We start from the raw sequence: 25,013 nt of genomic DNA, 5'->3' as shown, positions 1-25,013 counted from the left end.
GTATTTTTCTCTGCATCAACTCATCGATGGCAAATTTTGAAGCAACATCTGGGAACATCCTCTCTGACACTGAAACCACTGAGTGCCACACAAGTGGAGGCGATAAAGCCTATCAAACACCAAATTGGGAAGATAGATGATGCCATAGTTGCCATTACGGAGGATAATGCTATGACAGGAACTGTTTGTGGGAGAACAGTGAGAGAGGGAAATGGAATCACCAGAAACATACATAACTTCAAATTTCTGTGTGGCTTAGTGTTGTGGCATGACATACTGTTTGAAATAAATGTTGTAAACCAGAGACTCCAAGATGTTGACCTTGATATATCTGGAGCAATGGAACAACTGGACAAAGCAAAGTCATACCTACAGTCTTACCGGTCAGATGAGGGATTTCAAAACATTCTGAAGAGTGCACAGAAGTTGGCAGAGGAACTTCACACTGAAGCTATTTTCCCACCCATTCAAGAATACAAGAGTCACCGAAGAAGACATTTTGATTATGAGGCACGGGATGATCCCATAAGAGACCGCAAACAACAATTCAAAGTTGAATTCTTTAACCAGGTGCTAGATTGTGCAATACAGTCAGTTGAGGAATGTTTCATGCAGCCCAAGGAACACAGCAGTATATTTTGGATGTTGAATGATATTCCAAAACTCCTCACTATACCTGAAGACCTACAACAGCAATGCAGGGCACTAGAGACAATATTGGCACATGATGACATGCACAATATTGGTGCAAGTGATTTAGGTGATGAACTGAAAGCCCTTTTAAGATACATTTCAGCAGGATCAACTCCAAAGGCTGTTCTGGCATATATGTGCACAAATAAGATAACCAACCTCTTTCCAAATGCTTTTGTTGTTCTACGCATATTTCTAACTTCCTGTAACAGTTGGTAGTGGAGAATGCAGCTTCTCCAAGCTGAAGTTAATAAAAACACAGCTATGCTCCACAATGACACAGGAGAGGCTGGTCGGCCTTGCAACCATCTCAATAGAGCATGAGCTGGCCCAGACTGTGGACCTTCAGCAGGAAGCACTTCAAATCTTTGCAACCAAGAAGGCACGGAAAGCACCACTTTGGCATTTTTAATCTGTTTGAATAATCAATATTTACTATGCAAACAAGAAAAGTTACATTTGCTATTCAGGCGTTTGAAAGTTAAGTGTTACTTAAAATTTTTGAACAAGACATTTTAAGTTGTTAGTTCTCCTTTATTGGGGTAGGTGGCAGAGTAGTACCATGAGAGGAGTAGAATAGGAAGAAGGCAGAATTGAGACCTTTCTAAGTTTTGGCCCAATCAAGGGGACATGGGGGCATCATTTGAGCTCCCTGCCTCAGGTGCCAAAATGTTGTGGGGTGGCCCTGGCTGGGCGGCTGCCACACAGGGAACTTAGGGGAGTGAGGAGCTGATAGGGGGGCTGTCGGTCCACCCTGATTTCAAGCCCCCCACCAGCTAGCTCCAACAGGCTGCTCTTCCTGCAAGCAGTGGACAAAGCAGGTGGCTGCCAAACAACATTATAAGGGAGCACTGTGCAACTTTAAACAAACATGTTCTCTAATTGATCAGCAAAGAAACAATATTAACCTGCACGACTTTAAGTAAGGAGTTACTGTAATTCCTTCAGTTTTGTGGGAGAGAATGTGTCTTCTGGTGGCTGGGTCAGGTTCCTTTGCCTAAGACTAGAGAGTGATGTTATTTGCTGAACCTTCAGTTATCAGTTTCCCTCTAATTTTTGTCTAGACTTTAATACAGTTGAACTCACTTGCTGCTATGGTAAGAGCCATAATTAAAAAACAGTTCTCTCTTCTCGACCCTTATATTCAATATAGGTTTTTATAAACACACTCATTGCCATTGTCTCTGAGCTCTTTCCAATATAGCTCACTAAGGATTAAGTCATGTGACTACACTTCTGTCACATGTTTGTTCTCTCATCCTCTTCTCAGAGGCAGATGTGTTTGTAGAAGAGTGGTTTAGTTTAGTAGTGGATGTCTTTATATATAAATGTACCTGTTGTGCGTTTATATTAGAATAGGCAAGGTCAAAGAAATGCACCTTGCACTTGGAGCGGAAAGTGATGTTTGTTCCTGGGCAAGTTCATTCTACAGTCTCACATTGCCCCTGGAGAAAGCTGTATCTTGCACAGACGAGCTTTACTCTTATTACACAAAGTTTCATTGGGCCAGAGGAGCATAGTTGTAGACCACAGTCTTCCTCCTGGAGCTTTAGGTATGTCCTGGCCCAGGTCATGGAATGCTTCACAGATAAGAGCTGAGACTTTGAACTTGATTTGAGATTCTATGGGAAACCATCATAGGGAGCAGAGGACATCTCCAATGTGTTCCTGGAAGCCTGTATTGCTGAGGAGACATGCTGCAAGATTTGTGTACTAGTTGGAGTTTCCTAAGTGCTGAAGGCTTTATGCCCAAGTATATTGCATTCCTGTAAATTCAGTCGAGAGGTGACGAAGGTACTACTAACTGAAGCTAGATCTTCAGCTGCCAAGATGAGACAATTTCCTAGCCAAGTGGAGATGGCAGAAAGTATTACTTGCGGATGCTGCTATGTGAGAGGAATATATCAGCAAGCAATATCAGCAAGGAATTCAGGAGTACTCCGAGACTACGGCCTGAACTGACCAATAGTGGGTATAAATCTTCAACCAACAGAGACTGCACCATGGCTATGAGATCTTGAAAATACTTTCCTCTAACCACCAGCATCACCTCTGTCTTGCTCAGGTTCAAGCTTCAGGCAAACGTTCATTATCCACTAGCTGATCTCATCCAAGCACTGGGACACACTGATAGTAATATAGTCAAATGTGGTGAAGGACGGGTAGAGCTGTGTATCATCTACATATTGCTTGCACTTGAGTTAGTCTCATGTGACCAGTTAACCTTGTAGTTGCATGCAGATGTTGAAAAGGACTGGACAGAGAATAGATCCTTGTAGAACTCCACAAATGAGGTATAGTGGTAGAAGTGCAGTTACCCATCAGTACTTCTTGCAGTGTTCTTCCAGAAAGGATTCAAATAATTTCAGCATATTACCCTGGACCCCTGCCATCTGTCTCGGGCGAGACAGCAGAATCTCACATTTAACAGTGTTGAATGCTTTAGAGGTCCAGCAAGAAGAAAATAACCCATTGACCAGAGATCATACATCAGTGCCACTAAAGCAGTTTCAGTTCCATGTCCTGGCTTGAATACAGAATGTGCTGGGTCTAGAATGTTAACTTCAGTTATATGAGCCTTTTGCTAGATTTTTTTAATTATTTTTTTTTTAAATGAGCCTGCTCAGGAATGGGAGGTTTGACACTGGGTGGCAGCTGGCTAGGACTAAAGTATCCAGGGTGGGTTTCTTCAGTGTTGGTTGGACCAGTGAATGTTTGAAGGAGGAAGGGAAGATTCTCAGAGAGGTGTTAACTATTTTGGTCAGGAGTGGTGCCAGCTGTTCATTATTCTTTCACAAGCCAGGAAGGACATGGATTGGATTCACAAGTCCTGGGTTGAGACTAATTTAGGGTGTCCAGAACTTCTTGATGTGTTACTGAACTGAACTCTGTGAATGTAGGTGGGCTGTTGGTTGATGGAGGCGAAGCAGATCCATATTATTTGAGAAGCCTTCCCAAATGTGCGTGGTCTTCTTAGCAAAGTAGGATGATAGCTCTTCACTAAGGCTAAGATTTTGTCATGGTTATTTTAGTAAAAGTCACAGACAGGTCATGGGCAATAAACAAAAATTCACAGAAACTGTGACCTGTCCATGACATTTACTAAAAATAATGACAAAATGGGGAAGTAGGAGAATCCAGCACCCATTTGATTGGGAATAATGTCCTTAAGTATACACACATATCCCACGCCCACCTACCCCCACATAAGTAAAATTTAAAACTGATCACTTAAAAAAAGTAATTTATTGATATGAAAGCTATGTGCAAGTCTTTCACACTATCAGTTTTATTTACAGTAACATACATACGTCAAGTATATTAAATGTCAAATTTCTATTTCTCTAACTTTTCTCCCTTGATTACTTGCTTATGTCAGTAGTTTCATTGGATACTGGATTTGTTCAAGGTGTGCAAAAAGAATAGCTGTTCTTGATGAACAAATGATAAATTAAATTTCTCAAGAGGTGTTAGACTTTCATTTCCACAGATTTAGGTTTCTATGGAAGAAAACTTATAACAGCTTGTGTGCACAAAGCAAAAAATAGGAAGGGTTGGAAATGAAGTCAAACTCCCTCCCTATTCCCTGCCAAGTAAAACCAAAGAACTACAGCCTGGCCTACACTAGGTTTCTTTCACTAAAATTTCCATGCCATTTCTTCCATCGATGGAAGTAACAACCAGAGTGCTAGCATAGACAAAGTGCCAGTGACTGCTGGCATTTTAACCAATCCATTATCTAGCACTGCTTAAGCTAGTTGTAGACAATACCGTGCTTAAAACACAAGCAGCCACCCGAGTCCTGTTGACACTAAAATTCCCACTACTGAACTAGAACTAGTGATGTGAAATTCTGGGAGAGCAAATCACAATATAGAAAAAGCTGTACAAGTGTAGCTACATTAGAAACCTAAAGTTCAGATGGTGATGGGTATCTGACCCAGTCCCTCATAATTCACAGTTGACTATCTGGTATATTCAATACCATATATATATATAGCAGGGGTTCTCAAACTTCATTGTACTCCGACTCTCTTTTGACAACAAAAATTACTACATGACCTGGGGCGGGGGAGGGAGGGGGGGACACAACACAAAGCCTGAGCCCACCGAAGTCCCACCACCCTGGGTAGGAGGGCCAAAGTCAAACCCAAGGGCTTCAGCCTGAGGCAGGTGGCCTGTACCCTGAGCCTCACTGCCCAGGGCTGAAGCCCTTGGACTTCAGCCCCGAGTGGTAAGGCTCGGGGTTTGGCCCTGGGCCCCAGCAAGTCTAAGCCAACCCTGTCAACCGTATTAAAATGGGATTGTGACTCACTTTGGGGTCCCAAACCACTGCACTATAGCTTATTTAGTCAAAGGATGAAGTAATGTTAAAGCATGGACTGATTTTTTTAAAATATGCAGTGATAATGGCAGACCAAGTTCATTTCTTTCAAATCATTATATATCCTTAGCTTATTTACAAGTTAGTGTGATACCAAAATATTATCACAGCATTTCCAAAAAGAATTCAGGTCACCAATGCTAATTAACACTTAATCAATTGTATCATTTCTTATGAAATTTACTTTTCACTTGTGAGAATTTCTTGAGTAAACTGCACTCATTTGCTTTGTGCAGCCTTCCGAAAGTTCACATGATTAGTGTATTTCCTGACAAGGAGACTAAATTATATTTTCCAATTAATCACTGATTAACCTCTGTCAGCCACTAACATGTTGAAAAGTAGCATTTCTAAACCAAGAGGGTATATAGATGGGTGGATGGGGAGACTAGGGCAAGAAAGAAGCACAGTTGCAGAGAGTTGAACTGTATTAAAAGTGGATTCCAATTAAAAGGCATTTAAAATAACTGTTAGTTAAATTGGTATGAAAACTAACAGTTTGGGACCCTCTCTCTTTTGGCCTCATGTTTCCAGAACCACAGGAAGCATTTTTCCCTGGTAATTAAGAATGCTAAATTGGTTTCTTTATGTTGATTAAACAGGATATTTAACATGTAAAGTTCTAGACTGCTTACAAATGTGGAATTTAATGTGGCATATTAGGGAGACAGGATTCTTAAGCCAAATAATGTTGTTTCCATCTGTTGATCTTAATTCAGTGTATCAGTGATAAATGAAAACTGAGAATTAGCCATTATTTTAAACTAGTCCCTTAAATGTTTGCAAATGATCTGGTTTGTACATTTATAGTTTTAGCAGCTTAAACAGGAATTCAGTTTCTGTTAAGTGATGAAATAGTGAAGCAACTGTGTGTGTGGGAGAAGAAATCCAGGCCTGCTGCACAGAGAAGAGCCATAAAAATGTGGACAGTGATGTCTATTTAATTCTTCTACAAATAAATGTGCATGTGAGAGAAACAACACCAGGAACAGCATCATGAACATTTCTACTTTATCAAATAAATAAATCTGTGTGAAAAAATACATGCAAGTGTGCTGGAGTTTAAATTCAAATTGTAGGAAGCTATAATGTATAATAAGATTTTAACTTTTAAGAGGCTAGTGTGATCAACATGTACTATGCTAGCTATGGCCAGAAGAAAATAACCATCAACTTCATTCCCAACCTCACGTTTATCTTACAACAAACTGGGTTGTCTTAGAAAAATTCCTCACAGCACAGTAAAATTTGTTTCCCCAGACGGCAGTATTTAAAGTAGACTCTGGTATAAACATCCTAGTCATGTTGTCTCTTCCACAGATACTCTTAGCCTTCATACTTTACAAAATTATTTGAAAAGAACTAAAAAAAATCCCACCTCCTTTCTGTCCAACATAATTTTAAAAAGATACAATTACTATCCCACAACAGTTTTGAAATTCATTTTATTTTTAAATCCTATGAGAACAATTTTGCTAGTGGATGGTCCAGAGGTTTGGTCCCAGAGGGGGGAAGGGGTTCTTGCACTTGATTATCATCCCCAACAATGACATGGTGCACATTCATTGGTTTGCATCAATTCTTTAGTAAATCCTCCTGTTTGTTTTTTAAAGTTCCAGGCTAACTCACCTAAAGTGAAATTCATTTATCCAGTTCAAAAATTTGTTTTATAATGCTGCTTTCTTTTAAAATTCTGAAAAAAAAATGGGTGCACACATACTTATATAGAAGACATTTTTACTGTGCCAGGTATCAAATTCAGATCTCCATTTGCCATGGTGCATGCAGTATACTCATGAAAGAATACCTGGTGCTCTCTCATCTTCATGGTATTTAAACCTCTATTATAAAAGCAGCTTAAAACTATGCAACAAGACTACACTGTCCATCTAACCCACAGGCAACCTGTTTAGCAAGCCAGGCACTGGAACTTTAATGGTTCTGCCTAAGTTTAAATGAGACTGTTTTAGGACAGTAAACTTGGTCTGTTTTATTTGCACCAGATAACTGGTAAGGAAACATTTAGAGCCATTTATTATGTGGATTAAATATGACTTGTTTTGCAAAGTACAGCATACTTTTCTGTCTGTGAGCCAAACCAACTGTCTTTACATGAGCAAATTTACACATAGTTGCAGTACACAGATAAGAGTTCATAAATAAAATTCTACCAAGTATACAATGCTTAGCAAATTTTCAAGTCATCAGGATTCTCCACCCATATAAACAATGTGGTGGGTAGAGATAACCTTCACCAAAGATGCGTCTCTCGAATCTCAGCAATAATCTGACTGGCTCGCTGCAATGCCTGCAGAGAGGGGAAAAACAAAAGAAGAAATATTATTTTTTCCCCTATTTGCTTCTCATATGACAACCAGGAGATCATTCTGTGGAAGACAATGTTAATTCAGCAATGTTTTACAAAACAAGATCAATCATTATTTTCACTGTGACAGTGTTGGGAGGATTAATTCACTAATATTTGTAGAGGCCTCTCAGATCCCCAGATGGAGCATACTACACAAGTGCAAAATATGACAAAACACACAAAGGTATTGTCAAGATAGTAGCCCAGAGTTATTCTGTCAAGTCACCTCCTCAGCCTCTCATTCACAAACTGAAAATGTTAGAAATTCATGCAAAACAGGTCTCAGTTTAAAACAAAAAGGTTCTGTTCCAGTCATAACTTTTTTAGACTTTTCTTTTGGTTCGGAGATGTTCTCGCCTACCCAAAGAATTTGTATTAACACTCCATGTGGATCAATTAATCTTTAGGTAAGCTACACAGATATTTGCGACCAGGTATCATCATAATAAAAAATAGTTTCCTTCTGCAACTAACGTATAAATTGCACTCATTTTGTACCTCTAAACCTCTTCACTAGCATTCTGCCCAATTCATGCACCACTGGACTATGTCCAAATCCTAGCAGCTTTAAAACAGCTGTCATTTTAAACAAACTTAACAAATAAACCAGTTTATGATAAATACCAACAATGCACTCAGGACTGTACAAAACAGATGACTCATGCCCGAAGAATTTACAAGACACTTTCTGACTCAAACGTGTGGGTTAGGTAAGAGCAGAGATTTAAAATTACACTTGCTACATCCAGTCCTGGAACAGTGACAGGTTAGGGGGTCTGGTATCTCAAACATCCAGAGTCAATGCCTGCTGCATTCTATGAGAGAACTGACCCACACTATTTCTCCCTCACTGTGCTGATTTGATCTTTTAGAAAGCATATTTCTCTATGCCAATTCAGTGCAAATGAATGGAACAGGCAGTATTTGGTACACCACAAAATTAGTGGAAAATTAGAGCTTTGGAAAAAAACAATTTTACTATATTTATGACAAGTTCAAACTCACTGAAGTACAAGAAATACAGGTGCAGCATCTGCAGTCACAGCCAAATCTACAGCAGTATGTCCCTGATCAAAATCTTTAGGACAAAATAGTTTGGCACTATTCACAGAAATAAGCATGGACATTAGTGTGGGGGGGGAAGGACACGGGACAACACCTCTTAACCCCACCTTCAAAAGGAAATTCTGTCCAGGGAGGGTTACAGAGCTTTAAAAGAGTATGTTGGAAAACCTAACAAAGTTCACTATTCTAAAACTCTTTTATGAAAGAAAGATAATACCTAACAAAGCTGTGTTTGGGGTTTACTCCAGGAGCTAGATTAATGATGTATAGTGAACATTACTAGTATTTCATTATTGCTTTCTTGCTCATGCAGGGCTTCTATAAAAGAATGAACTAGATCAAAACAAAACTGACCTGAATCCAAAAAGCATGGCAAAAACGTGAAGACTGTTATATACCTGAAATCTCAGCAGATTTAATATGCTTCAGTTTAATTAACTGTTCATTGGGTGTTTTGATTTTCGATACCTTTAACATGTCAGCTGCCTCCTTTCTGCGCTGTGCCATGTCCTCAGATTCCGTTAGAAGATCATCTAACAACAAGGATTTGTACAGCTGTCCAACTAGCTCGCTCTGAAGAGTGTCTTTCACATGATTCACCAGAAAATGCATCACCGCCTTTGGCACACTGCAAGTGAAAAATAAAATATAAAACAAGCCACATAAAGCTAGGGCATTAGCTATTCTAGATTCAACATGCAGTTTGAATAAATCTATATGTTCTGATGTAAGCAATTATACAGAATCTTGACAGGAATCTTACAGCAATGTCTTAAATAGCTGTAAAGTAACTATGTGCAGTCCAACAGCTGCTGAGTTTATTGCCTGTGAGATGACCGCATTTCAAAGTGAACTGAATCCTATATGTACAACCCTGAACAGTTCTATACCAACTGTTAGGTCTAAATTATTTTTATTACAGTAGCACCTAGAAGCCCTAATCAAGATCAGGCCCATTGTGCTAGGCACTGTAAAAACACTAAGCTCTTCACAGCAGGTTCTGTCTATTAATATCTAAATAGACAATACAAAGGATGAAAAGGGAAACGGAGGCACTGGGCAGTGACTTGTCCATGGTCACACACTAGGTCAGCGAAAGAGCTGGGAACAGAATATAGGTCTACCAATTCTCTGCCAGTATCCTATACACTGGACAACGCTGCTTCTAAGCCACCACACAGCAAGAAGTGATGGGAATTTCAAAATGCGAGGAGAATTTAGACAAGCAGAATATAATTACCCAAAACAGTCTGGCCATGACCCAGCATGAAGACTCCTATTCATGAAAAAGCAGCTATGAAATCTTTAATGATCACAAGTGGGCAAGATTTCAGTTTTATGTCACACTTGAAATACCAAGAAGGAACATTGGTTTAGTATGGATTTCTGTAGTTACAAGTGCCCCTGAATTTCCTGCAGTAAATTCAAAATACTGACCCTGCCTTGCTTATGGAATCTAACAGGACACAGCACAGCAGAGCTCTTCTGACAAAGTGGAAAAATCAATAGAGATAGGAATTGGCAAGATAAAAACCATGCACTTCTTGTGGAGTGATAAGCACAGTGAAAACATATCCTAACTCAGGTGATCAGCACCCAGGTAGGAGCACTTGGGATAGCCTAACCTGGATGTAAGCAGCTACACTGAAAAGCCATACCCAAGTTAATGTGTCCTCACTGGCGCTATACTATGTCTATCACTAGGACTTTCTGGGGGCATACCCCATGGTTTGTTGTGCTGCAGTAAGCCAAGCTACTCTATTCTTTCCAAGTGAATTGTGGGAGAACTTGTCTGTCCTTTTGGGCACATGGGAACATATTGTAGGACAGTAAGAAATCAAGTGATTTAGTCTGTGTCCTCATTGCAAAGCGGGCAGGTTACCAGCTTGAGTGAAAACAGGTTTTAAGCCTACAGTGACAGATGAGATAGCTGACCTAGGTTGAAAGCACCGCTAACCTCAGGTCAGATGGTTGTGCGGATGGGTGGACGATAGAGGGTTAGAGGCAACATCCAAGTAAGAGCCTGAGTTAACTCTGCAACTACACTTAGAGATGCAAGTGCTCTTTTCAATGGCCAATTCCTAAGACATCTTTGCATGGGAACACATAGTGGCTCAAGTATTGTAAAGTTACACAGTGTAAAAGTAAACAGCCACGACACACACAGTATGTGAGCCTATAGGGGGAAAAGTGCATGAAGAAGGGAGAACAAAATTATTTAGGGGAGCACAAGAGGGTATATAATGTGGACTACAAGGATAAAGTGAAGTAGAGGTAAATCAAGGTTGAACGTCTGAGGTAAAAGGACTTTTGGATAGCATTAAAATGGAAAATGAGGAAACACCATTTGAGTCATTTAAAATTAAACTGAACATAAGAACATAAGAAAGGCCGTACCGGGTCAGACCAAAGGTCCATCTAGCCCAGTATCTGTCTACCGACAGTGGCCAATGCCAGGTGCCCCTGAGAGAGTGAACCTAACAGGCAATGATCAAATGATCTCTCTCTCCTCCATCATCATCCATCCCCTGACACAGAGAGGCTAGGGACACCATTCTTACCTCATCCTGGGCCATTTATGACTACTTATTAATTTTGAATTTTTCCTTTAAACTTTGTTTAAGTCTTGTTACCTCAACCTCCTCAACCTCCTAGTTCCAAGTTCCAAGTTGAGTGACTGTGCGAAGAAAGAAGAACTTTTTTTTTTTTTTTTTTTTTTTTTAATTTTAATTTTTATTTTCATTTGTTGAGTTCTTGTATTATAAGTAATAACTTTTAACTTTTCCTTATCCACTTTCTCACTCCATATATTTTATTTATATCTCATCTCCCCCTTCTCTTCTTCCTCTTTTCTTTCCTGTTTCCAGCCTCTTCTCTTCCTCTTCTTTCCTCATATGGGACCTTCTCTCTCTTCATTTTTTCTTTTTTTTTCTGAACTTTTCTAGACCTTAGCTAGTTTTTTTGAGGGAGAGGTGAGTGAGGCTGTCACACACATTGGATAAGTGGATTAGGATGATGCTTATAATATATTATATTATATATATAATATATTCTCTATCCTTTTTTTTTTTTTGATTCCTAACATTGCCCTTTTTTTTTTTTTTTACATCTTCATCACACATTCAGAGACTTCTTCAGAGAACTATCCAATCTTTTTCCAAGAGATTTTTGCTCTATACATATCATGTTGTGTTGTGTATTGTTGTTTTTTTATTTTTTATTATTTTTTTTTTATTATTTTTATTTTTTTATTTTTATTTTTTTTTAATTTTTTTTTTTGTTTTTTTTGATCTTTTTCATTTCTTTCTTCTTCTTTTTATTCTCTGCTTTGCTTAAGCTACTTAAATCTGCTTTTTCTTAGTAGTTTAGTACTTATCACTCATTTGGATTTTGATTTAAATTGAATGGGAAGATGGACTCCTTGACCCTCTGGATTCTGAGAAAAGAGACCTTCCTTCCCCTGATCCATTCTGAGAATTTACCATTAATTCCCCTTTTTACCCTTAATTCCTTATCCTTCTTCCTTATCCACCTTTTTTCTTCTCCCATTTTATTTTGTTCCTTTTTTTAATGACAGAGCCTTTGGTGAGGGACCTTTTCAAAGGCTTTCTGTTGTCTAACACTCATGTCCCCCTAACCCCACTATGTGACCTTCAAAACTGTTTCCTAAACCATGTTGAAGATTATAAAGACTTTAGAAGATTTCATGTTGACTTTTGCTTTAGAGTTTATTTTTTTTTATGTGTCTCTAATTTTTATTTATTTTTTTATTTTTTCAACTATTTTTTTTTTTTGCCCGGCGCCGGACACGGGCTTCGCTCTGTCTGACTTACCCCAGAGCCCTTTTTTTATCAATTTTTTACTAATTACTTAAACATTATGGGTACGAAGTTAATTAAGGATTGGTTACACAGGTTTAGTAACCTTAGTTATAGTTTCCAGGTTTTAAACCTTAGTTCATTCTGTTCTCTCTCACCATTTCCATCCTCTCATCTAACTGACTTGTTAATGTTGAGTTTATCAATTTGTCCTCTACTGATACTACTGATACTTCTATCTCCTCTAGTTCCCTCAGACTCAGACAGCAAAGCCAGCTCAGCTTTGTCAATCCTTAACCATCCTCAGCCGTGAAGACTGAGATCCCAAGAATCCATTTAGTTTCCCACTTTTATCTTTTTTATCATCTTGTATTTTCTTTTTTTTATTTTCACAATCACCTTTGTTTTTTTTTATTTTTTTGACTTTGCTTCTTCTGTGTTTCCTTTTATTTTTTTTTATTTTTTTTTATTTTTCTTTGGCTTTTTTCTTTTCTTTTCTTTTTCTTTTTAACTTTGCACTTTTTTTGTGCTTTTTTTTTGTGCTTTCTTTTTTTTTTCTACTGGTTTTTTTTTATATTTTTTAGTTTTTTTTTTTTTTTTTTTTCTTTTTTTTTTTACGCTGGTTAATTTTTTGTTTTTTTTTTTTTTTCTTTTTTTGTTTTTTTAATTTTTGGGGCTTATTTTAGTTGGGGTATCTGGAATTTAGTCCTACTAACTTCCTTTTTACTTGCAGGATTTCCTTTTTTACAATGTACCTTTTTAGTTTTGTCTAACTAACCCTTTTTTTTTTATAGTTCCTTTGTTTTTTTTTTGCTGAATGGGGGTTTGCCATAGTGTTCTTCCCAGACCAGCTTTTTTGCCATGCTCTATTATTACTATTTGTATACTATTTGTATTATCCTCAGTATTTCTGCTCCAGCAGCTGTGCTCTCTCTCCAGTTCCCTTCAGTGCCTTTCAGCCTCCTTGGTGGTTCAGTCAATCTTCAGCAGGATTTTAAAATTTTTAAAAATTATATAGTTAATTTTTAAAGCAATTTTATTCCTGAATGATCCATCATCCCATTTTTACTATTATTATTTTCTAATATAATTATTTATTTAGTTATATTTTTTTTATTTCATCTAATTTCTAATCATCCTGTCTTCATCTATTACTGTCCCATTCTTCCCTTTAGATTTTATTGATATTCACTATTTTTAATATAGCATTTTACTTATATATTTCCTAGATTTTTATCTTTACTTCCGATATTTTTTTTTTTTTTTTTTTTTCTCATTTCCTTTTGCATTTTGTGCCTCTCCTCTTCCCCTGCCTGATTGCTTCTGTCTCCTCCCTGTTTGTCACAAGATTTGCCCCATTGATTGTTCTATTCCCATCCATTTCTATCTTATCAGTTTACAATTTATATCTCATTCCTATTATAATATACTTATTTATCTGATTTCTCTTTCTTTCACTCTCTTATTTTTTAGACTTGTGTTTAAGCTGTTTATTTGCTTGTCCTTTCTGATCTTTTTCTGCCTTTTTTCTTCTTTTGTCTTCCTTTGATCACCATCTTTCTTAAATTTTATTCTCTTCTCATCAATGCTATACTCTCTCTCCTGTGCTTCTGCTCTGTCACCCTCTCTCTCATTCTATCTCTCCTGTGTCTCTAGTTCTCTGCAGCAGTCGGCCCTGCTTTAATCCTTCTCTTAAAACCCTAGCACCTTCTTTAAAAAGTTTGGTTTTCTTTTTCTCACTTTTTTTCCACCTCCATCACAGAGGTTCTCACTTCCCCCAACTCCTCATCTCCTCCCTCTTCCCCCCCCCCCCTGGCAGTTCCATCCCAGAAGATGCCCATCCCCTATCTGTCTCTCTCTCTGCTCTCATTTCCCCTTCTTCCTCTCTGGGACTGCCTGCCTGGCTGCCTGGATTGGTGGAACTGGGAGGATTTCTTGGAACCACCACTCTCAGATAGCAGCCTCACAGTCACTTCCCTTCCAGGCCTCCTACTCCCTCCTCCACCCAGGCACATCCTCCTCCCCTATGTCACCCACCCTCTCCCACTCCACCCCACCCACCACATCTAGCTACACATACATCGAGATCCTCATCCTTCCCACCAGGTCAATCACCTTCACCACCACTTCTCCCCACCATCTCCTCCCCCCAGCTATACCTCACCCCTACAAATCCCCTCTCACACATAACAATCCTCTCAGACACCCACACCTCCCTTCCTGGAGGAGAGGACCCCTCCCTCCCAGAGAACCTCCCCCATCTGCTCTGCAGGTGGGTCACCAGGGGGAGGGAAGGTTTCCCTCTGCCCCTCCCTCTCCTCCTTCCCCTCTCCTTTCTTCCTCCTCCCTCAGCTCCTCCCCACAGGTCCTCTCTGTGACTCTCTCTGCCTCCAGACCTCTGCCCTCATCAGCTCCTCTCTCACTCTCTCTCTCCCTCCTCTCCCGCCATCTCAGCCTCCAACCTCCTGCTCACATACCTGGATAACTGCACCCCTTGCACACCCTGCTGCTGCACACACTGCATTGCCTCCCAGGGGGGCAGGGGTTCCTGCTGAAACACTCAATGTTTTAAGGCTGGTAGCCCCCCCCCCCACTTTGGCTGGCTAGGTGCTGTATAGTTGTAGGGGGTTTTAGGCTGGTTTACAGAAAGTAGTTTTGGAATGTAGTTTGGTTTTTAGGTTTTTTAGGGTTTAGGGGGGGGAATCCTGGACAGAATACTGGAGAACAATCTTGCAATTGTCATAGTGTGGGCTAGACAACCTAATTGAAGCTTCAAATTATAGAATTCTTTTACTTTGCCTATAAAAAAAGGGATAAATTGCTGGCTTTTCTGTAAAACCTTCAGTAATAAAACCATTGGTCTCTTCTTTGCTTCATTCTTCTTACCAAAAACAAAACAACTGGGCAACAGCAACTTTAAAGACAGTCTACACAGCAGAAGCAGCATGCTTTGGCATTACTACATCTGGCCTTATGGCTGAGAATTGACGCACACACTAGTCAAAAGAATTCTATATGAGTGTCCTCAGATGGAAAGCTGGTGGCTGCAAAGCTAAGTCCTTTGACTGCTTGACTGGACCTTGGATGTATGTCAATTATTTGCCCCCAGTCCATCAATACAGACTGCAGTATCCTATACAAAAGCAGACATTCTCTTTAAAAGCAAATGAAGTTTAAAGTGCAATACAACAGAGTACTCAAAAACAAGAACTAGTATTGGATGCTTTGAAAAAGTGTGCTCTTTTTGCCTATCAAGTGGACTTCAATTTTATAAGGAATCAAATTTCACAGCTCCTCCTTGTAGAGCTACTAAACTCTGCCTAGAGAGATAAAGCAATATAAATGTTATATTCAGCAGCAAATGGCATGGCTATATCACACAAAGATGTGCAAGGTTTACATGTCTACATAAAGTTAGCTATTACCTGTCCTGAATGTTCTTCCTGACAATAAGGAAGTAGGATTTGATAAGTCGTTCAATCACTTCGCAGTCTCGTTGCTCACGGGAAGAGAGTCTGCGTGCAACAGGTACAGGCTACAGGAAAAAATAAAGACAATCTTATTTTAATGTTTACAGGTTGATTTTATTTAAAACACTTCACCTACTTTCGATAGCAGCGTGTGAACTCTATTCATCTTTCAGCTTGATTCCAACTGGTCTTGCAACAAGTGTTTACTCTCCCCAAAACAGAACTACAGATGTTTTGATAAGTCAAAAACATGAGCCTGAAACTGAGCAGAGAGGTAGTACAAAGGACAGGAAATTCTCAAGAAAACAACCTCTCAGAGAAAAAGGCAGGAGTGATTTAATTTAATCAGGTGACTTTAGTTTTTATAATAGCTCATGGTTCCTGACAGTGAAAGTGATTGTCCATTTGATCCTGCTGAAGTCTAGGGCAATTTTGCTATTTTGACAAGAGATTGATCTTTTTATAGCATTAATGAAGTAGACAAACAGTCCCTTAATTTAGATGGGTGTGAAAATAAGTCAGTTTCCCCCAGTTCGTTCCATGAACTAAAGGGAATGGAAGTGTTAATGGCAGAGGACCTCAGAAGGTATCTACCTGTCCATATGCCAATAATAGTTTCATATTATACAAGTACAGAATTCATATAAATTAAAATCCTGTTTCCTGTGCCTGAGCTAATCATGAGAGGTGCAGATATATCATCTCTTTCACAACTCACCACATCCAACAGGTTTACAGCATGGCCTTTTTGAGGACTGGCAGGTAGGACTGTAACTGGTTTAGATTTTTCCTCCATTAATAGCTCTTCGGCTTTTGAGGGTTTCAGCATTCCTCTCCAGTTGCCTGTTCCAGGTTCTTGAGTCACATCTCCCACCCCAGGAGCAGTCTGCAGAAACAGGACAATGCAAAGAAATATTGTTCAGCCAAAACTCAGGCACTGCAAGGCAGTCTCCTGTGAAGCTTACTACCACCACCACCGGGTGATCATGTATGGCTCACTTCATTTCATTCTTTGCTTCCAACAACTCTTCCCTCCCTCCAAGTTTCATCTTGGGTGATGGATTGGGGGGACACATTCAATTCACTGTGACAATGTTGAGCAGTGTCAGTGTAAACAAACTGAGTACAATGTTTCAAATATGCATAATAGTCTAACTCCCATTTTAAAAAGTGAATTAGGCACTTCAGAGCCTAAATCCCACAAAAGTCTCTGAGACTCAGGCTTATGTACACAGGACCTTTTCCAATATATTAAGATATTATGATGATTATTATAGTTTAAGAGCTATAGTTATATTGGTATAACTACCCTGCCTGGATATTCTTATTCTGGAATAAGAGAGAGTGTCTTCTTTTGGTTTTAGCTTACATTGCTCCCGAAGTGACATAAGCAACACCAGAATTCTGGAATAGGAGTGTCCCTAGGGGGAGTTACACTGGTATGGCTATAGTGCCTTAAACTCACATTCTCCCTTTTGGCACATCAAGATTTCCCATGTAGATCAGGCTTTGACTCTTAAGTACCTAGTTCATTTTGAAAAATGGGAATTAGGCTCCTAAATCATCCAGGCACGTTGGAAAGTGTTACCCCCATCTTGTAGCAGTAGGTACCGACAATAACTGAAAGGAGCAGCTTTTGTTAAACACATTTGGTTCAGTAAGTATATTTCTAAACAACATAATTCTGAAAGGTTTGAATCCATTCAACAGATTTTCTCTAGTGCCTCAATTCAAGTAGAAGCAAGAACAGTCCCTTACAATAACAGTTGTAAAACCCCATGCATTCAGGTTCCCAGGCATTAAAAGCTTATATGTGTGCTGCAAAGCTTTAGGGATCTGTCTCCAAGAGTCCAACTGCCCAGCCCCTCCTTGTGCAAGAGCTGGCATACAATGGGACATAAACCAAAGTTAAATAATCCAGATCAGCAAAACAGAAGGAAATCTTCACACACTGGGAGTCAGGAAAGAACTGGCGTTCTCATCAAGCAAAACTTCCCTTACAGAGAAAGGCTGTTCTTCATCTCCCAGTAAAAGGATGCAACACTCACTCTGGGTTGCACATTAGGGACACTGGATGAAAAAGTAGTAGAGTAAGGTGATACTGTTGCATTACTTTGAAGACTGTTAGTTTGAAGGCTACACTGCTAGATGCGCCCATATTCACAGAACCTGATCATCCATCCCGCACCACTCTATAACCCTACTGTCTGTTTTATTCACCCTGCTCATATACCTTTGACAAAGCGATTACTGTCTGTGAAGAGAAATAAATTTAAATCTCATAGCTGAATCACTGAGAACCTTGAAATACTTCTTATAGCTTGTTTCAAGTACATGTGGAAAACAAGCCAAACCCCTCCTCCTGTGCTCATGATTAAAAAATTAAGAATTACCAAAGCTTGCCATGGGTCAAAAGGAAACTACAAGCAAGCAAGCAAAAAAAAAATGGTATATATATTCAGGTTAATGATGAATCAATCTAATCAGAAGACAACTCAATTTTATATCTGAGCAACTCAACTGTCGGATTCAAACAGGTGTTTTGGGTTTTTTTCTAAACACTGTTACCAGGCAATGTGCATAAAACACACTGATTTGAATTTTTACAGTCGTAATCTTAACCACTAACAAAACAGGAGACATTAAGACAGACAAAGACTTAAGAAGGTTCATTACATTTTCTGCTAGTAGTAGGACTGCTGCCAAAAATGACTATCATCAGATTAGGTGCTAAACCACAGAATATGGCTCCATAATAGTGATCTCTAAATGCACCCCATATCCTTTCAGCACAGAATCAGTCACATATATCACTATCCAAAATATTCCAGAAACAATCTCAAAGACAGACTACATTCTGTTAAACACACTGAGAAAGAGTATTAAGATCAGCATATAGACTTATCAAATTTACAAACACAAATTTTATACAGTGAACAGGAACATACTTGAATTCAACAGTTCCCCTGTAACCAATCCTGCCATCATAATGCCTAAGGAATACACATCACTAGTACACAAAGCCTAGTCTAAGAAGAGCCGTTTTCAGCTTTTGTTTAGGTGACCTTGGTGGATTAAACCCCCCTAAATCACTTGCTACAGTGTACAAATAAAACTCCAGTTTCAACTAGAATTTATTTTAGGTTCTAACTCCTTAATCGGGGTGGGGCGGGTGGGAAGAGAGAGAACACGACCACACAACAGTGTCTTTGCATATACACATGCATCATCTAGCACAATGGGGCATGAAGCTCCTGTGATATCAATATTCAACAGCAAACATTTCTGCCTGTAAAATGATGACAACTGGGGGGGAAAAAAGGTTTTTCACACAGATGTGCTGTGAATACAACAAAACAGGCAGTACACCAGAGCTGAAATGTAAAGAGCCACTGCAGGATGTATTGTACAGATACAAATAAATTGGTTAGCAGGGATTATTTTTAAAATGACAAAAAGGGGGGTCAGTTAGAAGAGAGCCTAGAGAGATTCCTTGCAGGCAGCAGGAGACTCACATTTTTAATTTATCTTCTGCTTTCTTCCATTAAACATTAAGACATATTAAAACACACAACTTGACAAACATGCTCAAAATGTTGGATTACAGTATGGTAGCTGAATAGACTATTTTGGTGAAACAATTTCCTGCAAATTATGTCTCTCCACATTCGCACCACAATTCACTGCAAACAAATACGCAGATAACGAAAGCAATGAAATTTCTATCTGTGTATACCTCACACATTACCTGCCCTGTACAACCTAATGAAATGTGAGTAATGCTAAGCAACCTCAGCACTACAGGACACATGATCTGACAGATGCAGAGGACACTGCATCATTGACAAAACACTATGTACATGAACTACTTTTTGTACTATCCAAGGTGAATCACAACAGGAATGAGCATGCAGTGCTAACAGGAAGGATCAGGACAGACCTTGCCATCAGCCTCAGCAGAAGCAGCAGTAGAGGTCTCCTGGGAGGCAGATGTCAATGCACCTGGAGGTTTAGTAGACTAAAAAGGTAAGAAATGCAGAAAAAAAATCAACTAAGGGCAGACACTGAATGTGCCTAATACAGTCATACATTGTTCTCTACTAACATCTTAGCTATCCAGAAAGACATTTTTAACTTGAAGATTTAAAAGCAGCCCAGCACGAACAGGAGAAGAATCCCAAAGGCCTTAAAAAGCATCCAATTAAAAATTAAACACCTTTGGCTTGTTTGGCCTCCAAACTGTGGCCAATTCCCATGTTGCAGATTTAAATTTGACTATACAATGAAATCACAGAAAAGCATGATGTAATGGAAATGATCAAACAGCATACAAAACAAGCTCTGTATTGCTGCTTAACACTCCCAGTTCTTCCACCAACTGATTCACACAGATCCGAGGTTGATCCTATAAAGTAATATTGGATACATTTTGAATGCTTCTCTCACTTGTTTAAAGTTCCGTTCATTAACTGTTTTTTAAATTACAAATTGCAACAATTCCTGCAAAGCTTAAACAGTATTTTGGAGACTCATGAAAAAGATGTTTTGCACCAATCTGGGTTTATAATAATTTCACACAACACAGTGCATGAAATACTCTAAAATGACAGATTGCCCATTTTCACAACTAAGTACACTTTTCTATGTCACTTAGTGCTGCCTCATGTGCACTTACCAGCTTATCCTGAGAACCTTGCAAACCTAAACAAGCTGATGGGATACAGTTGAAAGAGCAGCAATGTAATAGTACTGGTCAAAAGGTTGGAACAGATGTATTGCTCAGAGCAGCCAGCTGTTTTCAGTGGATAGTGCTTAATCGGAATGTCCCCATATCTTTCATCACATGGGTGTATTTTTAGGGGACTAGGTGTGCCAGGTGTCTCTCACTTACGGAGCACCCTGCTGAGTGCCTCTCCGAGAGTTGGACGAGGATAAGGGATAGCTAGGCTTGCCCACATGCTCAGGGTTTAACTGATTGCCATATTTGGGGTCGGGAAGGAATTTTCCTCCAGGGAAGATTGGCAGAGGCCCTGGAGTTTTTTCGCCTTCCTCTGCAGCATGGGGCATGGATCACTTGCTGGAGGATTCCCTGCACCTTGAGGTCTTTAAACAACGATTTGAAGACTTCAATAACTCAGACATAGGGTAGGGGTTTGTTACAGGAGTGGGTGAGTGAGATTCTATGGCCTGCATTGTGCAGGAGGTCAGACTAGATGATCATAATGGTCCCTTCTGACCTTAAGTCTATGAATAGACAGGATCTATGTCTAAGCCTGAGAATAAACTCATGCTACAGCTTAATTTTCTCCTTCCAGAGAATAATATGCTGCATTATTAACTGTAGCTCTAAAAGTGGGTTTAAAAGTTTGAATCATCATGTTGGCTTTGGGATCTTAAAAAACAAACAAGAAAAACACCACTACACCATAGAGGATTCAAATCTCCAGATTCTCCCTCAAACCACATTAAAGCATACAAGTTATGACCCACTTTTTCTTTAACGCTTGCAAAGCACATTAAATCTCACCTACTTAACAAGATGCTCATGCACTATAAGTGTGTAATACAGTTCTCATGCTTTGGATCAAAGATGGTGCAATTAAACCATTTTTTTAAAAAAAATCAATATTCACTCACCTTGTCTCGTGGCACAGCAGAAGGCAATTCACGGGCTAATCTGTTACGCCTTTGCTCCTTTAAAAAAAGCCAGCAAAAACCTTGATTATTTATCATTCTGGGTCAAAGCGCATTCAAGCTTTATTGCTTCAGGGACAACCACCTAAACTGTAAAGACTGATGCTAGCAACATGTCTCATTTATTGTAAAGTAGCTTGTATCCCACACTATGAAGTTTTAAATCAAAACCTGTTAGCTGGACAAGACAGTTTTGAAGGATTAAGTGGCCAGATCTAATTTGCAATATAAAATCTGAACTGAACAAAGTGTTCAATGCACAAAGTATTCAAGGCACAGATCTTTGCAGTACACTCAAGAAATTGAGCTTCTAAGCCACAGCCCTTAAAAACCAAGATACAGCTTGGATCAGGATGGATTCCCTATAGTCTTCATTATGAAGTGTGTTGATGAAATAATATCCATAAGGAACTGACTATTAGAGCAGCATGGTCAGGTTGATAATTACTGGCCCAAAAGAAAGGGGGAAAAGGAGAGACCTTGCACTACCTATAGAAAAACAAAGCAGCAGTTGAAGCAAGTCAAGGGGAATAAGGAGAAAGATTGGACTTTTATGGTGATTAAGAATAGATCGCTCACTAGTAAGGACAAAGCATTACAAACTTAGAAGAAACAAGAGATTTCAGACCCAGTATTTTTTTTTCGGAAAATGTTAGAAAAGGGGGTATTGGTATGCTATTCAGAATTTGTATAAGATACCATAGAAGTTTACATGCACTTACAGAGTCCTCATTCCTGCAATCGGATCATCACAGACAGACTTTGTTCCCACACTAAGTCAATGGGAGTCCACCTGCGCAAATCTGATGGCAGAATTGTGGCCATAGGTAAAAGACTTGCCACCAACGAGCTTACCATTATACAACACAAAATAAATAATAAAGAGCATCAAAACATAAGAGACAAGAGGAAACTATAAGAAGTGAATGGACGGTGAGAGATGTGGTTGGAGAAGTGAGAGAAGAAATTAATGTTAGGGTAGGGAGAAGTGGGAAGCCTCAGGATAATGGCCAGTTCTCAACATCTATAAGGCTATTTTCTCTCTCAGAAATAGATAGATATTTAGGGGAGAAAAACGCCAATCACTTGTGTGCTAAAATGTGTACATTTAGTAGTATTGGCTGTTCTTGTGCAGTTGTTTTTGTCAATTAGTTTTTTTTTTTGTTTTAAGTGGCATTTAATTTTTGAAAACACATTTTTTTATTATTATATTATATTATTTTTATTTTTATTTCACAAAAAAAAAAATTTAAATTTTAAGAAAGAGAAAAACTAACTTTATACTTAATTTTGCTCAACATGCATGTGATGAACATGTAGTTTAATTTTATATTTATTTTTATTTATTATAAATATAATATATATATAATATAATAAAAAGGAGTTGTGACAATGTAAAATTTATTTTAAAAAAAAAAAAAAAAAAAAAAAAAAAAAAAAAAGTCCTTTCTAATTAATCAGTCATTAAAATGCTGTGTTTTCCTTACCTCTATGTTGTTGTTTATTAACCCACAGGCATCAGCAAAGTCTGGGTGTTTCGTGTTGATATAAGCTAACTCAATGGCCACCAAATTATGAACCTAGAGGGAGAAAAGTCATTCATAATTAAGATTTTATGAGTTAATTTACTGCTAGGAAAGCGTGTTGGACTGGCAACTCTAGAAACTGTAGTCTAATTATCCACAGTACAGCATTAACACCCACAGCATAAGTTTTGCCCGCACTGCTCTGCTGTTGCATTTCATTTCTGACCCAAAAGGACAAATTCTTAGGGCAAGAAGGTAATTCATCCATCATGACCTAAGTTCCCTATAAGCTGCGTGGCCATGCAGCAGCCTATTTAGCACCCCGCAGATGCTCAAGGAACCCACCCGGGACCTGCCGCAGCCAGGGGAGGAGCACCCCTACCCCTGCCCACATCCAGCCTGGCCCCCAACCTGCCGTGGCACCCCTCCCCCAGCCCCACCTCTGGCCACCCGGACCCAGCCCCGGCCTGGTCCTTAGCATGGCCAGAGGGGTCCAGCCCCAGGTGTAGCCAGGACAGCCCTCTCCTGGCCCGGACCTGCTGTGGTTGGGGTACTTATCCTGCAGTCCCAACCCCAGAGCTGCCACAGCCAGGAGAGAGCTGGGAGGAGTCCTCTCTCCCCGCCATAGCCCCTGATCACCCTCCTGCACCCCAAACCCCTCATCCCTGGCCCCATCCCAGCGCCCTCACCCCCTGCAGCCCAATCCTCTGCCCCAGCCCTGGGCCCCTCATCCTCGGCGCCAGCCCTGAGCTCACACCCCCTGCCAGAGCCCTCACAGCCTTGCACCCCCACCCTCTGCCCAAGCCCTGAGCCCCTAATCTCCGGCCACACTACAGAGCCTGCACCCCCCAGATGGAGACTGCACACCCCTGCACCACAACCCTCTGTCCCAGCCCTCAGCCCCCTCCCACATTCCAAACCCCTAGGCCCTACACATCACCTCCATATTGTTGCAGATAAAATTCATTCCGCACATGGGTGGGAAAAATTAGAGGGAACACTGATCAAGATGTATTTCATCTTTTCCCTGTATTGAAATCCCCCCGATCCCCACAAACTGGCACTCTTGATGGTATTTTCAGGTTGACATCTGTCCACTAAGTTGCAACTCATTTCACACTGTTCACCTAACAACTGCGACATAGTAACTTTCAATCACAAGCACTCTGCACCACATTTGAACCAGTAACCTGAGAGACTGTCCCAGAGTTGCTGATGCCATCCAGTGGTGCAACCACCCAACATGTTTTTGTACAATAGTACTGACTACATCATTCTTTATTATGAATGGTGATCAGTCAAAACTACCATTACATTTAAGTTTGAGCAATGAAATTAAATTACAAAATCCAATCCAAAACAACAAAAGCATTATCTTTTACATTTATCATAGGATAATAAAAAAAATTAGTTAGCCTAATTTTGGTTAAGAAAATACCATTCACTTTAGTTTGTGGCCAATAGGGAAAAGGCCCCAATCAGCAAGTAAATGAGGGCCTTGAGAATAAGTAGTGTTATGGAAGGATGTATGATTTGAAAAGTAACAAAGTTGAAGAGCTGCAGTACCAAGACAAAGGGAAATTGTCTCAAAAGAAAAACCCACACCTTCCCACTGGTCTGCTGTGCAAGCAAAGATTGGGGGAGAGAGAAGATGAGACAAGGCCTTGAAGGATGGAAAGTAGCAAGGAGAAACTGCTTCAAACCAGCTTTTTGCTAAAGCTCGTAAATTAGCTGGAAGGTATAAAGAAGGCCATGAATTGGGGTGTGATGGTCATCCCTAGGTGTGGCCTATTTGTAAGTATAAGTCCATTAACGGCTATTAGCCAGGATGGGTAAGGAATGGTGTACCTAGCATCTGTTTGTCAGAGGGTGGAGACGGATGGCAGGAGAGAGATCACTTGATCATTCCCTGTTAGGTTCACTCTCTCTGGGGCACCTAGTATTGGCCACAGTCAGCAGACAAGATACTGGGCTGGATGGACCTTTGGTCTGACC

At 39.7% G+C, this 25,013-nt stretch overlaps 1 protein-coding gene across 4 annotated transcripts in view; it reads right to left on the bottom strand.

Moving 5' to 3' along the window:
- Nucleotides 1–6,503: 6,503 nt before the first annotated feature.
- DNM1L (dynamin 1 like) overlaps nucleotides 6,504–25,013 on the bottom strand; it is a 53,830-nt gene continuing 35,320 nt past the window's right edge. For 2 of the 4 annotated variants that reach the window (XM_039480959.1, XM_039480965.1), the window contains 7 exons: nucleotides 22,980–23,072; nucleotides 21,436–21,492; nucleotides 19,739–19,816; nucleotides 16,517–16,684; nucleotides 15,754–15,863; nucleotides 8,979–9,138; nucleotides 6,504–7,385 (listed from right to left, as the gene is read on the bottom strand). In XM_039480959.1, coding sequence (XP_039336893.1) covers nucleotides 7,329–7,385; nucleotides 8,979–9,138; nucleotides 15,754–15,863; nucleotides 16,517–16,684; nucleotides 19,739–19,816; nucleotides 21,436–21,492; nucleotides 22,980–23,072 — 723 coding nt within the window. In that variant the 3' untranslated portion in view covers nucleotides 6,504–7,328. The remainder of the gene's footprint in view (nucleotides 7,386–8,978; nucleotides 9,139–15,753; nucleotides 15,864–16,516; nucleotides 16,685–19,738; nucleotides 19,817–21,435; nucleotides 21,493–22,979; nucleotides 23,073–25,013) is intronic. The other 2 variants (XM_039480975.1, XM_039480984.1) reach the window with 1 other exon arrangement.

The sequence above is a fragment of the Mauremys reevesii genome, linkage group 1, assembly GCF_016161935.1.
Source record: "Mauremys reevesii isolate NIE-2019 linkage group 1, ASM1616193v1, whole genome shotgun sequence".
NCBI lineage: Eukaryota > Metazoa > Chordata > Testudines > Geoemydidae > Mauremys > Mauremys reevesii.
Note: the sequence above shows the minus strand (reverse complement) of the source record. Positions and strands in the feature narration are given on the sequence as shown.